The 13,080-nt window shown below is 39.6% G+C and overlaps 1 protein-coding gene across 1 annotated transcript in view; it reads left to right on the top strand.

Moving 5' to 3' along the window:
* Positions 1–13,080, top strand: part of LOC139380827 (low-density lipoprotein receptor-related protein 1B-like) — a 485,305-nt gene that overhangs the window by 281,679 nt on the left and 190,546 nt on the right. Inside the window, exons 24-26 of the mRNA XM_071123916.1 lie at positions 1,036–1,240; positions 9,209–9,373; positions 10,225–10,469. Of these exons, the coding sequence (XP_070980017.1) occupies positions 1,036–1,240; positions 9,209–9,373; positions 10,225–10,469 (615 nt within the window). The remainder of the gene's footprint in view (positions 1–1,035; positions 1,241–9,208; positions 9,374–10,224; positions 10,470–13,080) is intronic.

Raw genomic sequence — 13,080 nt, 5'->3', positions numbered from 1 at the left:
GGTACATAGGTCTAAGCTGCACATTAAATCGTAAAAGCTGTGATGTTTTAAGGGTATCAGAATCTTTAAATACTTTGGTTAGGCTAAGCGTTAGATCTAAATGCTGTTATCTATTGGATGAGGAGGATAAACATGGATTCCTTCCCTCCCACTCTTCAACTGTAATGGAACTTTTTTTAGACTTTCCAACTATATAGGTTAGTTCAGTAATGTTCCCAGTTTAGTTCTACTTAGCACCCTTTGATACTGTGAGTGATACTGTCCCTCCATTGAGGAGTTATTTCAATAGGTTAATGCTGAGTGTAGTGGGTAGACTCTAGAACACTCCGTAGTCTTCCCACTGTTATAGTACGTCTCTGAAGACTTCGATGAATTACAGCTTCTTGTTTGGTATTTGGTTTGGTGTTTTGTGCTGCACTACATTCTGTGCCTCTGCTGCAATAGAACTCTTTCTCTTAATGTGTTCTTAATGTTTTACATTAGGAAGGTGTTAATGTTTTGTACACTCAGTGTATTTCTCCCTTTTGTGATCCTTCCACAAAGGCTGCAGTTGCAGAGGATCACTGTAAACAGCTGGATTATAGACATACTGGCAAAACCTTTTATGTTTAATGGAACACTTCTTTCTTACTCAATAGTTTTTTTAGCTACGGTTTTCTCCCCATAAAATGTACTTTTGTTGGCAGACCAACAAACAAATCCCCTCAATAAGGGGGAAATTATCAGGATGAGTTGAATATATCCCTTCTCTAGTCTTCTCTCACCTAGTGTGTGTCAGTGGAGGCTGCTGATGGGAGGACGGCTCATAATAATGGATAGAACGGAGCGAATGGCATGGCATCAAGCAAATGGAAACCATGTGTTTGATGTATTTCATTCCACTCCACTGATTCCGCTCCATGAGCCCATTCTCCCCAATTAAGGTGCCACCAACCTCCTGTGATGTGTGCATTGATGACCATGGTGCTGTGGGTTGGTCTGTCTCACCGGGTCTAAAGGGTGGTGACCATGGTTCTGTGGTTGGTGTTCCATCAGGTGTGACAGGGATCGAGGTGGTTGTGCAGCATGGGCTGGCCACTCCAGAGGGGCTGGCGGTGGATTGGATAGCAGGGAACCTGTACTGGATCGACAGTAACCTGGACCAGATTGAGGTGGCCAGGCTGAATGGCGATATGAGGACCACACTGATAGCTGGATGGATGGAGCATCCACGGGCCATCGCTCTGGACCCAGGACAAGGGTGGGTGCTAATTCACATCAGTCCTGGGTTCAAATAGCGATTGTTTTCTGTAAAATGCTTTGAGTGTTTGATTGAGTCTATCTGGAGTGACAGATGTGCAGGGTTTACACTTTTGGGATTATTCAATTTGTTCCGTTGTGCCAGACAAGCTCAATCAAACAAAGCTAAACTATTTGAAAGAAAACAAATACTATTTAAATCCAGACTCAAATACTGTACACAATCAATCAGGTTTGAGGTCATAATATGAAAAACAACCGCCTTCAAATTCTTCTACTTCCTTCTCCCTTGATGTATGAAGATGTCTGCTATGTTAAGGTCCATTAGTGATAAAAATATTGAAGACATTTATAATAATACTGTGGACATTCTAGCGAAGACAAGTGATATGGCTAATATTTTCCTCTTCCCTGACTCATGCACTCTTACTTTTTCTATTTTAATACATTGCTTCAATTAATCTCTGAACAATCTCACAGGCACAAAGTTGGATAAAAAAACAGAATAAGATGATTTTTTGGCATAGTGGGTTTAGCCTAGTTCTTCCATTTATGCATACTGATGAATTACGTTTATGTGATCATAAAACTGGTTTATTTTGTTTTAAAACAAAGTCCAGACATTCATAAAAATCAATTAAGTAGTCTAATAAGAAATAAATCTGCACTGCACATTTTAAGGGGGATGACTGCATTATAGAGGATAACACATTCTGATTAATGGATGATTTCTGTGCCTACAGGAAAAGTTTCTCTCCATAGCAATAATTCTAATGTAATTACTTGAATCCACTCAAAAGTGTGGGCCATTGATCTAAGGGGCCTGATCCAATGAATAAGGCTATTGATCTGTAGAAGGATATTTTTCCTAACACTGTCTTATTGTCATCATTGCCCAATTTAAGCCTGTGCTCTTTAAGGGCTCTATGGGTCTCCCGCACTTGCCTGTGGCTCTGTGGGCAAAAGCAGGATAGTTGCCATGTTTGGGAAAAGAAATCGCAGTGTTCATTTACAGGCTACATTGAGCCGTAGAATGTAATAAAAAGCAGATGGCTTCCAGTTCCAGCCAATGTCACAGATGCTGTGGAACATGGATCGGTTTGGTGCAGTTCTAGGCTACTCAGACTGCTACCAATGTGTACGTTCACGAGTCCCACTGACGGCTATACACTTATGGCTATGTAGTTATTGTAGTTTGCAATGCTAATACATTGACATAACAATGAAAATCGTTATGAAAGACCACCCCAAAAAATTTAAGGGGACTCTTTGAATTATCTCGTACGAATGACTTAGTGTCTGTTTTGAACAACTTCGTATCTTGTTTGAAAACATTTTTTATTAAGTTGTTCAATTAAGATACTAAATCATTCAAACAAGATACTAAGTTGTTCGAAGGACATACTAAGTTGTTAGGAAGAGATCATTCTAAAAGTGGATCTGTTTTCCTTTTTCATGGCCTTCAGTCTTGGTCATCTGAGGGAAAATAAGAATAATACACTTAATCTTCAATGTTTGCTTTAGAGCTGTCCCTGAAGAAAAAAATATTTGCCAACCAAAAGTTGTATGTTCTTTTAAAACGTGTATTTTTCCATATATAGACACACCCTATGTGTTTTAATAAAATCAACTACAATATATATGCATTGAGCTTGTCTGATGCTTTAAGCGTACTGTTTGATGAAATAAGACAGAAATGACTTGAAGGAGACTGAGATCAAGATAGCCAGAAGAAAAAAAACCTGACCCGCCATCCTCCTCCCACTCCTACATCCTCCTCCCACTCCTACACCTACTGGCTTTTGCAGATTCTGGCTTAACTCTCCTGAAGCTGCCGTTAACAGACTACATAATGAGTCGGCAAACTTTCTCATGTGGAATGCCAATTTATCTTACTTACCATTTCTACCGATCTGTGTGCCAGTTATGGTTTTCGTATGCACATTTTCGTGGAACAGTTTCATTGCATTTATAATAAAGTCTTCGTATCTCAAAGTCATTGTCATATGATTAATCAAAATTTGATCCAAATCTAAATGAAAATGATACAAAGCTAAAAAGTAACGTCTATTGCCATTGCCAACTATATTAAAAATAGCCTATAAAGCCAATAAAAAAAAACATTGTAGCCTGCAGTTCGAAAATATTCTGATAAAAATAAATATCACATACATCACATTGGCTACACATGGCCTGTCTGCAACAAACTTGAAACATTGTATCAACTATTAACTTAGGTCTGGCCCTGAAGGTCATGCTAGCAAACTTGCAACATTGTATAAAATATTCTGGGCCCTCAGCGTTTCCTGCACCAGTAAGCTCGAAACAGACACAGCTGTAGGCTATTTGCTCACGGGATAAGAAGTAATTAGATAGGCCTATTTTATGACGTTTCCACTGGATCAGAGCATTACGTTGTTCCCTTTCACACTAAGTGGTTATCGAAAGGGAGAGCTGGAAAGATCTTTCAACTACATTGAGGAACTATTGTCATTCTCAGTCAGTGAAAAACAGACTTTGTTTACTTGCTGTTTGAGGTGAAGAAAACATTACTTTGAGAAGCTCTGCAGCTCATTAGTCTTGTTGCGTTAAGCCATTCAGAAATACTGTCAGAACCCCAAATGGGCACATTTATATGCGTCCTTTTGCACGCAGGCCATGTAGCCTATAGGCCTACTTCTATGCATAATCAGGTACGTGTTCTTACTCAACATTGACAGAAGCGCTCCAAACAAAAGACTATAGCTTTGTTTAAATACTCATACTAACCACACTAACCATACTATTTGTAACATAAATTGAGTATGCAGTATGCTTATTAGTCATATTATGCATATGGTTAGTATGCCAAAGCAGTGGACACTATTTCAATGCTTTTAAGGCCCATCATGGAATTCTTCAGAAAATGGGAGTAGCTTCACAACATTTTCAGATTTGAAGAAAACTGTGGAAAATATACAGCCGAAGTCTGCCGAGAGCACATACAAATTCATTGCGTTAACAAATTATGACAAATGTTAAGAAAATGTTGAGCAATGTAATAAAGTAATGACTTTTCAAATAAGTTATGTTACACGCTCTGTTGGCTGACGATTTATCTATGCTAGCCTTATGAATCGCATAGCATATCATTACAGTAGTTGCTCGTATGTACCCGTATGTTAGCTAGCTACCTAATGTTAATTAGCTACTAATGCATCGAACTTGCCGATATATTAACTATATGCTATCTAACTAACTGCCCAACATGTATTGACTTGATTATTCACTTCATTCTTAGCTTAGCTAAGTAGTATAGTTATTGTGCATTCTCAGTGGGAATTGTTAATGAAATCGTAAGATGTCCGGTTAGTCATTTGTTATGCTAACAAGCTAGCAAGAAGTTGCATAGCAACAGCATCAACTTCTGGTAGAGAGGTGAAGCGCTAGTACTCTCAACGGAAAGGACACCGTTCTTTTACAGTATACTAAAATGATCTAATAGTATATAGTATGTAGTGTATATACTCATTAAGTATGTAGTAAACAGTATGTTAGTATGGGTATTCGAACAAAGCTAATGACTAAATTGACAAAATTAATGACTAAATTGACAAAACAAAAAAAGTTGTTTCTCTGAAATGTAGCATAGGTTGTGCGCTCTGCAAACAGCGTGTCCACTCCAACAATGAGATTGGTAAAAGTCTGGAATAATAATATGTTGAATGCATTAACAGAAATTACGGTAACCAAACAAACATTATAGATTCAACATTAAATGAATTAACGGTAAATTTACTACTGGTGATATATATAATGGGGAATTGATAGACACTAACAATAAAATGCTAACAATTCACACAATTAAGTTATGAAACAGTGACAAATTGCACAAATTGACGGTTGAAAGTACATTCTGGAGAGGGACATCTTAACCACATGCCACTTTTTCTTCAATCCCCGGCACCTCCACGATGGATTAGTCTCGGCCTCCGCAATGGATTAGTTCACTGAAATGGGCACGAATAAGACAGGTGTCTCGTGGCATAAAATAAATAAATTATATATATATATATATATATATATATATATATACATACATACAGTGCCTTCGGGAAGTATTCAGGCCCCTTGTCTTTTTCCACATTATGTTACTTTACAGCCTTATTCTAAAATCAATGAAACTTCTTAAGGCTAGGGGTTCCCCTCGACAACATTCCGCTGGAAATGTTGTCGCGAAATTCAAAAATACATTCACAAGTGCAATACACCAAATTAAAGCTTAAATTGTAATTTTTAGAAATGTTTGCTAATTTATATTTAAAAAATCAAATATCATATTTACTTAAGTATTCAGACCGTTTACTCAGTACTTTATTGAAGCACCTTTGGCAGTAATTACAGCATCGAGTCTTCTTGGGTATGACGCCACAAGCTTGAAACACCTGATTTGGGGAGTTTCTCCCATTTTTCTCTGCAGAATCCCTCAAGCTCTAAAAGGTTGAATGGGGAGCATTGCTGCATTTTCAGGTCTCTCCAGAGATGTTCGATCAGGTTCAAGTCTGGGCTCTAGCCGGACCACTCAAGAACATTCAGAGACTTGTCCCGACGCTAATCCTGCGTTGTCTTGGCTGTGTACTTAGGGGCGTTGTCTTGTTGGAAGATGAACTATCACCCCGGTTTGAGTTCCTGAGCACTCTGGAGCAGGTTTTCATCAAGGATCTCTCTGTAATTTGCTCCGTTCATCTTTGCCTTATTACTGACTAGTCTCCCAGTCCCTGCCACTGAAAAACATCCCCACAGCATGATGCTGCCACCACTGTGCTTCACCGTATGGATGGTGCCACTTTTCCTTCAGACATTACGCTTGGCATTCAGTCCAAAGAGTTCAGTCTTGGTTTCATCAGACAAGAGAATAGTGTTGCTCATGGTCTGAGAGACTTTAACTTCAAGCTGGCTGTCATGTGCCTTTTACTGAGGAGTGGCTTCCGTCTGGCCACTCTACCATAAAGGCCTGATTGGTGGAGTACTGCAGAGATGGTTGTCCTTCTGGAAGGTTCTCCCTTCTCCACAAAGGAACACTAGAGCTCTGTCAGAGTGACCATTGGGTTCATGGTCACCTACCTGACAATGGCCCTTCTCCCCCATTTGCTCAGTTTGGCTAGGCGGCCAGCTCTAGGAAGAGTCTTGGTTGTTCCAAGCTTCTTCTATTTAAGAATGATGGAGGCCACTGTGTTATTGGGATCTTCAATGTTGCAGACATTTTTTGGAACCCTTCCCCAGATCTGTGACAATTTCGAGTATCATAGCAAAGGGTCTGAATACTTATGCAAATAAGATATTTCTGTTTGAAATCTTTTATATATTTGCAAACATTTCTAAAAACCTGTTTTCGCTTTGTCTGTATTGGGTGTTGTGTGAAGATTGTTCAGGAATTGTTTTTATTTAATACATTTTAGAATTAGGCTGTAACGTAACAAAATAGCGAAATAGCGCCAGCTGTGCCATCAGAGTCCTTGGGTTCGCGCCCAGGCTCTGTCGTAACCGGCCGCGACCGGGAGGTCCGTGGGGTGACACACAATTGGCCTAGCGTCGTCCGGGTTAGGGAGGGATTGGTCGGTAGGGATCTCCTTGTCTCATCGCGCACCAGCGACTCCTGTGGCGGGCCGGGCGCAGTGCGCGCTAGCCAAGGTTGCCAGGTGCACGGTGTAGCCTCCGACACATTGGTGCGGCTGGCTTCCGGGTTGGATGCGCGCTGTGTTAAGAAGCAGTACGGCTGGTTGGGTTGTGTATCCGAGGACGCATGACATTCAGCCTTCGTCTCTCCCGAGCCCGTATGGGAGTTGTAGCAATGAGACAAGATAGTAGCTACTACAACAATTGGATACCATGAAATTGGGGAGAAAAAGGGGTAAAAAAAAAAAAAAAAGTTTGGACACCTGCTGCGTGAATCAGGCCTTCAAAGTTGAAATGCTGCAAAGAAACCACTACTAAAGGACACCAATAAGAAGAGACTTACTTGGGCCAAGAATCACGAGCAATGGACATTAGACCAATGGACATCTGTCCTTTGGTCTGATGAGTCCACATTTGAGATTTTTGGTTCCAACTGCCGTGTCTTTGTGAGACGAGGAGTAGGTGAATGTGTTATCTCTGCATGTGTGGTTCCTACTGTGAAGCATAGAGGATGAGGTGTGATGGTGTGGGGGTGCATTGCTGGTGACATTGTCAGTGATTTATTCAGATTTCAAAGCACACTTAACCAGCATGGATACCACAGCATTCTGCAGCGATACGCCATCCCATCTGATTTGCGCTTAGTGGGAGTATAATTTGTTTTTCAACAGGACAATGACGCAAAACACACCTCCAGGCTGTGTAAGGGCTATTTGACCAAGAAGGAGAGTGATGGAGTCCTGCATTAAATAATCTGGCCTCCACAATCCCCCAACCTTAACCCAATTGAGATGGTTTGGGATGAGTTTGACCACAGAGTGAAGGAAAAGCAGCCAACAAGTGCTCAGCATATGTGGGAACTCCTTCAAATCTGTTAGAAAAGCATTCATCGTGAAGCTGCTTGAGAGAATGCCAAGAGAGTGCAATGCTGTCATCAAGGCAAAAGGTGGCTAATTTGAAGAATATATATTGATTTTTTTAACATCTTGAGTGTAGGGGGCAGTATTTTGATGTTTGGATGAAAAACATACCCAAGTGAAACGGCCTATTTCTCAGGCCCAGAATCTAGAATATGTATATAATTGTAAGATTAGGATAGAAAACACTCTAAAGTTTCCAAAACTGTCAAATTATTGTCTGTGTGTATAACAGAACTGATATTGCAGGTGAAAACCCAACCCGGAAGTGCTGTTTTTCCTGAAAGCTCTCTGTTCCATTGCCTGCCTTCACTCCATTTAAAGGGATATCAACCAGATTCATTTTCCTATGGCTTCACCATGGTGTGAACAGTCTTTAGACATAGTTTCAGGCTTTTATTTTGAAAAATGAGCGAGAAAGATCACATTGTGTCATTGTTTGGCTGGGTGCCAGCAGCGTTTTGCATGCGCAACAGCTTGGATCAGACATTTCTCTCTCTATCATATTGAAGAAGCTACAGTCCCGGTTGAAATATTATTGATTATATATTGTAAAAACAACCTAAGGATTGATGATAAAAAACGTTTGACATGTTTCTACGAACTTTACGGATACGATTTGGAATTTTCGTCTGCGATGTTGTGACCGCTCAAGCCTGTGGATTTCTGAACATAACACACCAACCAAATGGAAGCTTTTTTGAAATCTGACACGCCAGGTGGATTAACAACAAGCTAATCTGTGTTTTGCTATATTGTACTTGTGATTTCATGACAATGTAATGTTTTTAGTCATTTAATTTGAATTTGGCGCTCTGCCATTCAGCGGATGTTGACGAAAATGATCCTGCTAACGGGATGGGTGCATCAAGAAGTTAACACTTTTTTGGTTACTACATGATTCAAAATGTGTTATTTCAAAGTTGTGACGTCTTCACTTTTATTCTACAATGTAGAAAATATTAAAATAAAGAGAAACCCTTGAAATAGTAGGTGTGTCCAAACATTTGACTGGTGCTATATATATATTCTACTATTTGAATAAAATGAATCTCAGTCGACCAAACAATCGACCAGTCAATTGGGGTCAGCCCTAGTTTTCTTTTGTATTCAGCACAGTGAATGGTTTTGTTATCTAGTTTGTGCTATTGTCTAATTTTGTCCATTTGTTCATTTGTTTCAAATGATCTTAATTAATTTATTCCTTACATGGAGGCTTTTTCTTCAAGTCCTCTTTAATCTATCAGTCTTCTTTGGATCATCTGAATGGGTTTTATTGTCTTGGGTTTTCTGCTTGCTCTTCGTAGTCTAAGGCTGGTTACTGTAGAGCACTTTGTTGATGTTGACGTAAAAACATCTTTATACATTCATTTTCTTGATTGATTGAATGTTTTTAGAATCCTGTTCTGGACAGACTGGGACGCTACCTTCCCCCGTATCGAGGCTGCTTCTATGAGCGGAGGAGGACGACACATTGTGTTCAAGGACATGGAGATAGGAGCCTGGCCCAACGGACTAACTCTGGATCATTTGGAGAAGAGAATCGTCTGGACTGACGCTCGGTAATTCACTCACACGTTATAATGCTTTATGTAACCTTTATTTACATATAACCTTTACAAGTCAATTAATAACAGATTCTTATTTACATTGACAACCTATCAGGATAGGAGCACAGCAGTGATGAACATTAGGCTGCAGTGATGCCTATTTGGATACACATATGGTATAAGCATGAACAGCATGTTATATTCTTTGCCTCATCTCCTTTAGGGAGATGTTCAATTACAGCGAACAGAAGGCCAATTTATCTAAATGTGCCGTAACCACAGGAAGACATGTCTATGATGAGAAAATATCACTTGTAAACCTCTTCTTCTATCGTCAGAATATACATTAAGATTATTATTATTATTCGATTTACATTAACATTCTACAGCATTCCCAAAAAAACACCTTATGACATCCTTGTTAAAACACCTTCCTCACTATTTGGGAACTGGTGGAAACTGCTTTAAATTACATTTTAATTTAAAAGTAAATAAGGAGCTGCAATGTATACTACCATGGTAGCCTTACCTGGCTAGTCTTTTTCATCTTTAGACATTCACCTTCCTTACTCTTACACACAATACATTGAATCAAGAGTAAATATACCAAGTGAATGAGCAGCTGCAATGTACTGTTCAGTACTCCCATGGCATAGCTAGTCTGTTTACTGTATATAGACTGGCAGCCTCATGATGAAATCCATACCACAGTGTCTCTTTTCACCAACAGCTCTCATGCCTTCTATGCTACAATGTATTGTATGTTATCTACCTGGCTAGTCTGTTTACTATACCTACTCTGGCTAGTCTGCTTACTGTTTAGAGTCACCCGCGTACTGTATCATATCTTCTCCCTCTCACAGCTCTGATGCCATCTACTCAGCGCTGTACGACGGAAGTGGGGTCATAGAGATCCTGAGGGGACATGAGTATCTGTCACACCCCTTTGCGGTGTCCCTGTTCGGGGGCAGTGTCTACTGGACAGACTGGAGGACTAACAGCCTGGCCAGGGCCAACAAGTGGACGGGCCGTAATGTCACAGTGATCCAGAAGACCAGCGCTCAGCCCTTTGACCTACAGATTTTCCACCCCAGCAGACAGCCACAAGGTAAACGGCCTAGACCTACACTGTTAGCCGTTTTTGTAATTCTATCAGTAACTTAATGTATTAATAAACATTATGATACTGTATAAACTGAATAAAGTAGATTACCATAGATTGCACAGTAAAATGCCATACATTTGTTTTACAGCACACTGTAAGACAGTTCTGTAATTTCAACAGTAAAACACTATAGGAGGCACAGTAAAATACTGTATTTATGTTTTACAGTGGTAATTTGTGGTGCATTGTGGGAAAATCGGCGGGAAAGAGTCTCTTGCTCATTAACATATTTGAAGGCGTGCCTTGTTAGAGGCTATATTTGTTGCACCCGTGAGTGGGAGTGCTGTACCAATTCAACTGATATGTGGTAGTGGTTACCTGACAACTACATTTAAGTAGGGTGCAGATCAGATTAGCAGAATGTCTAAAACCTTTAATGGTTGAGTGACTAGTCATGTCCTTTGATCTGTTTTGTTTTCTAGTTCCTGTCAGTTTACAAGCCTTTGTTAAGGCCTACGGTGCCATATAAAATACCAATAGCAACTACTGAATTTATTTTCATACATTTAAATAATAAAGTACTGTATTGCTGTTATGCTATACAGTTTTTGCATAACAGATTGGGCTCTGTTTTCTGCAGTGTGAACAGGCAAAAGCCTCATGGAATTGGATATTTCAAGCCACATGTCAAACCACCTTAGGTTTGAAGTAGATGAAAATCTGTTTCCTGGCCATGTGACTTGTCTCAACAGTAAAATCTGATATATTTGCCCTTGTTGTTTTTAGACTGTTATTTGGCAATATCTATTCTGTTGACACTTTGACGATAACATGACATGGTAGCTAACTAGCTTGTTAATTGTTTACAAACAAATGAGTGAATGTGCTGGAAAGCTAAACATCTACCTAGCTAGCTAGTTGACTGCTGTGGCTAGCCAAAGATGAATTGTTTTGAAAGTTGGATTGTCTTCTCCTTTGAGGCTTTAATTACAATGAATTTGAACATTCACAGCAACTGGGAAATGTTCATGGCAGGCATAGATGTCACCTTAGCTTGCTACATAACTTCTGAGTGATAGGAAGCAGGAGCACCACCACCAATCAGCCTACACCGCTGCACACACACCCGTTGTCACAATGAAAACTAGCGTAGCCATGTCAGCAAATGACTGCTGTCTGAACACACACACATCCGATTTGATCACTTGTAACTTGCTGTTTGGACACTCAGTATTCCGAAACTGATTACATAAACAAAACTGATTTGAGTATTAAGGCCTGCAGAGTGAACAAGGCTTTAATGGTTAAATATTTACCCATGTCCATTTGATCTGTTTGGCCTGTAATCACGGCCAGTTTGATGCCTTTGTTCTCAGTGATTTGTTTAGGACTAAACAGCAATGAAGATTCTCCATATAAAGTATTTATCTCACTTCCCTGCTGTATCCTGAAAACTGGTTGCATATAACTCTTACTCAAATTCTGAAAATAATATGTATCAGATTTGGCCCATTATTTTCTAGTTGAACTGATTCTACTCATAATTCCTCTGTGTATTGACTAAGAAGCTTTTCCGAATAGGTGAAACCCCTGTTTTATTGAGATGAAGAGAAAGACTATAATGGTATTAATTTTAGCTGCTTCTCTGCCGTCATTGGGCCTGCCAATCATAGGGCTTCTCAGCATGCCTACAATGAGAAGGGGCTGAATGATTGAAAAAGGTGGTCATGCAGAGAATTAGCTTGAATTAATGGTACCTCAGAATGTGTTTTCTCCCTCCGCCCAAATTAGGCTAATTGGTTCATGCTAAAGTGTCAAGCCGTTTAAAAAAATAATTGAACTAGAATTAATGACAGGAACTGCAGAATGAGAGCGTGTTACGAATAATCCTGTCGACACAGATGACAGCCTTTCTCCGTATATGCCGATTGGAAGTCAGAATAAAGGTACTAATTAAATCAATTATGCAGATTAGGCATATAGGTGTATGAAAAGTAAAATAGTCTTACCAGTTGCCACCCGATTTCATTTCATAATCCGTTTGGCATTTCAATATACTGTCATTTTCAATGTTTTTTTTGTTAATGTCTCTTTGACTATAGGTTCAGTTCAGATAGCATGGCAGAAGGCCTGAATATATTACTCTCATGTAATATGCATAATCAACAGTTATATTTCCAGGCTCAGAGTAATTTTCTTCAGCATTGAGTGGGTGTTCATTCATTTGACTTTGTTTCTAAATGAATTTGCGGAAATTGATTGATCTGTAAAACAGCTGATCATCAATGAATCATAACATCTTGGATGCCGATATTCTCTTTCCTTTAACGACCCCCGGATTTACTCTCAGACCCTTAAAAATATCATATTTTCTAAGAATGTATATCGCCGGCCATGAACAAGCATTCACACTTTAGTAATCTGGTTTGCATCTATTCAGCAATCCCGGAATGATGCCAATGTGGTAGAAGTTAATGTCTGTTTCCACGTCTGTAACTGCCTGCCCGAGACTGTTCTGCTTAGATAAGTGAGCAAATTGAACTGCACGTTTAAAGAAGCCAGTAAGTATGTCTAATCCCATTTTAAAGAGCCCAGTGAGGGAGAGTTGGCTAAT

The sequence above is a fragment of the Oncorhynchus clarkii genome, chromosome 22 (genome assembly GCF_045791955.1).
Source record: "Oncorhynchus clarkii lewisi isolate Uvic-CL-2024 chromosome 22, UVic_Ocla_1.0, whole genome shotgun sequence".
Taxonomy (NCBI): Eukaryota; Metazoa; Chordata; class Actinopteri; order Salmoniformes; family Salmonidae; genus Oncorhynchus; species Oncorhynchus clarkii.
This window is presented reverse-complemented; position numbering and strand designations above follow the sequence as displayed.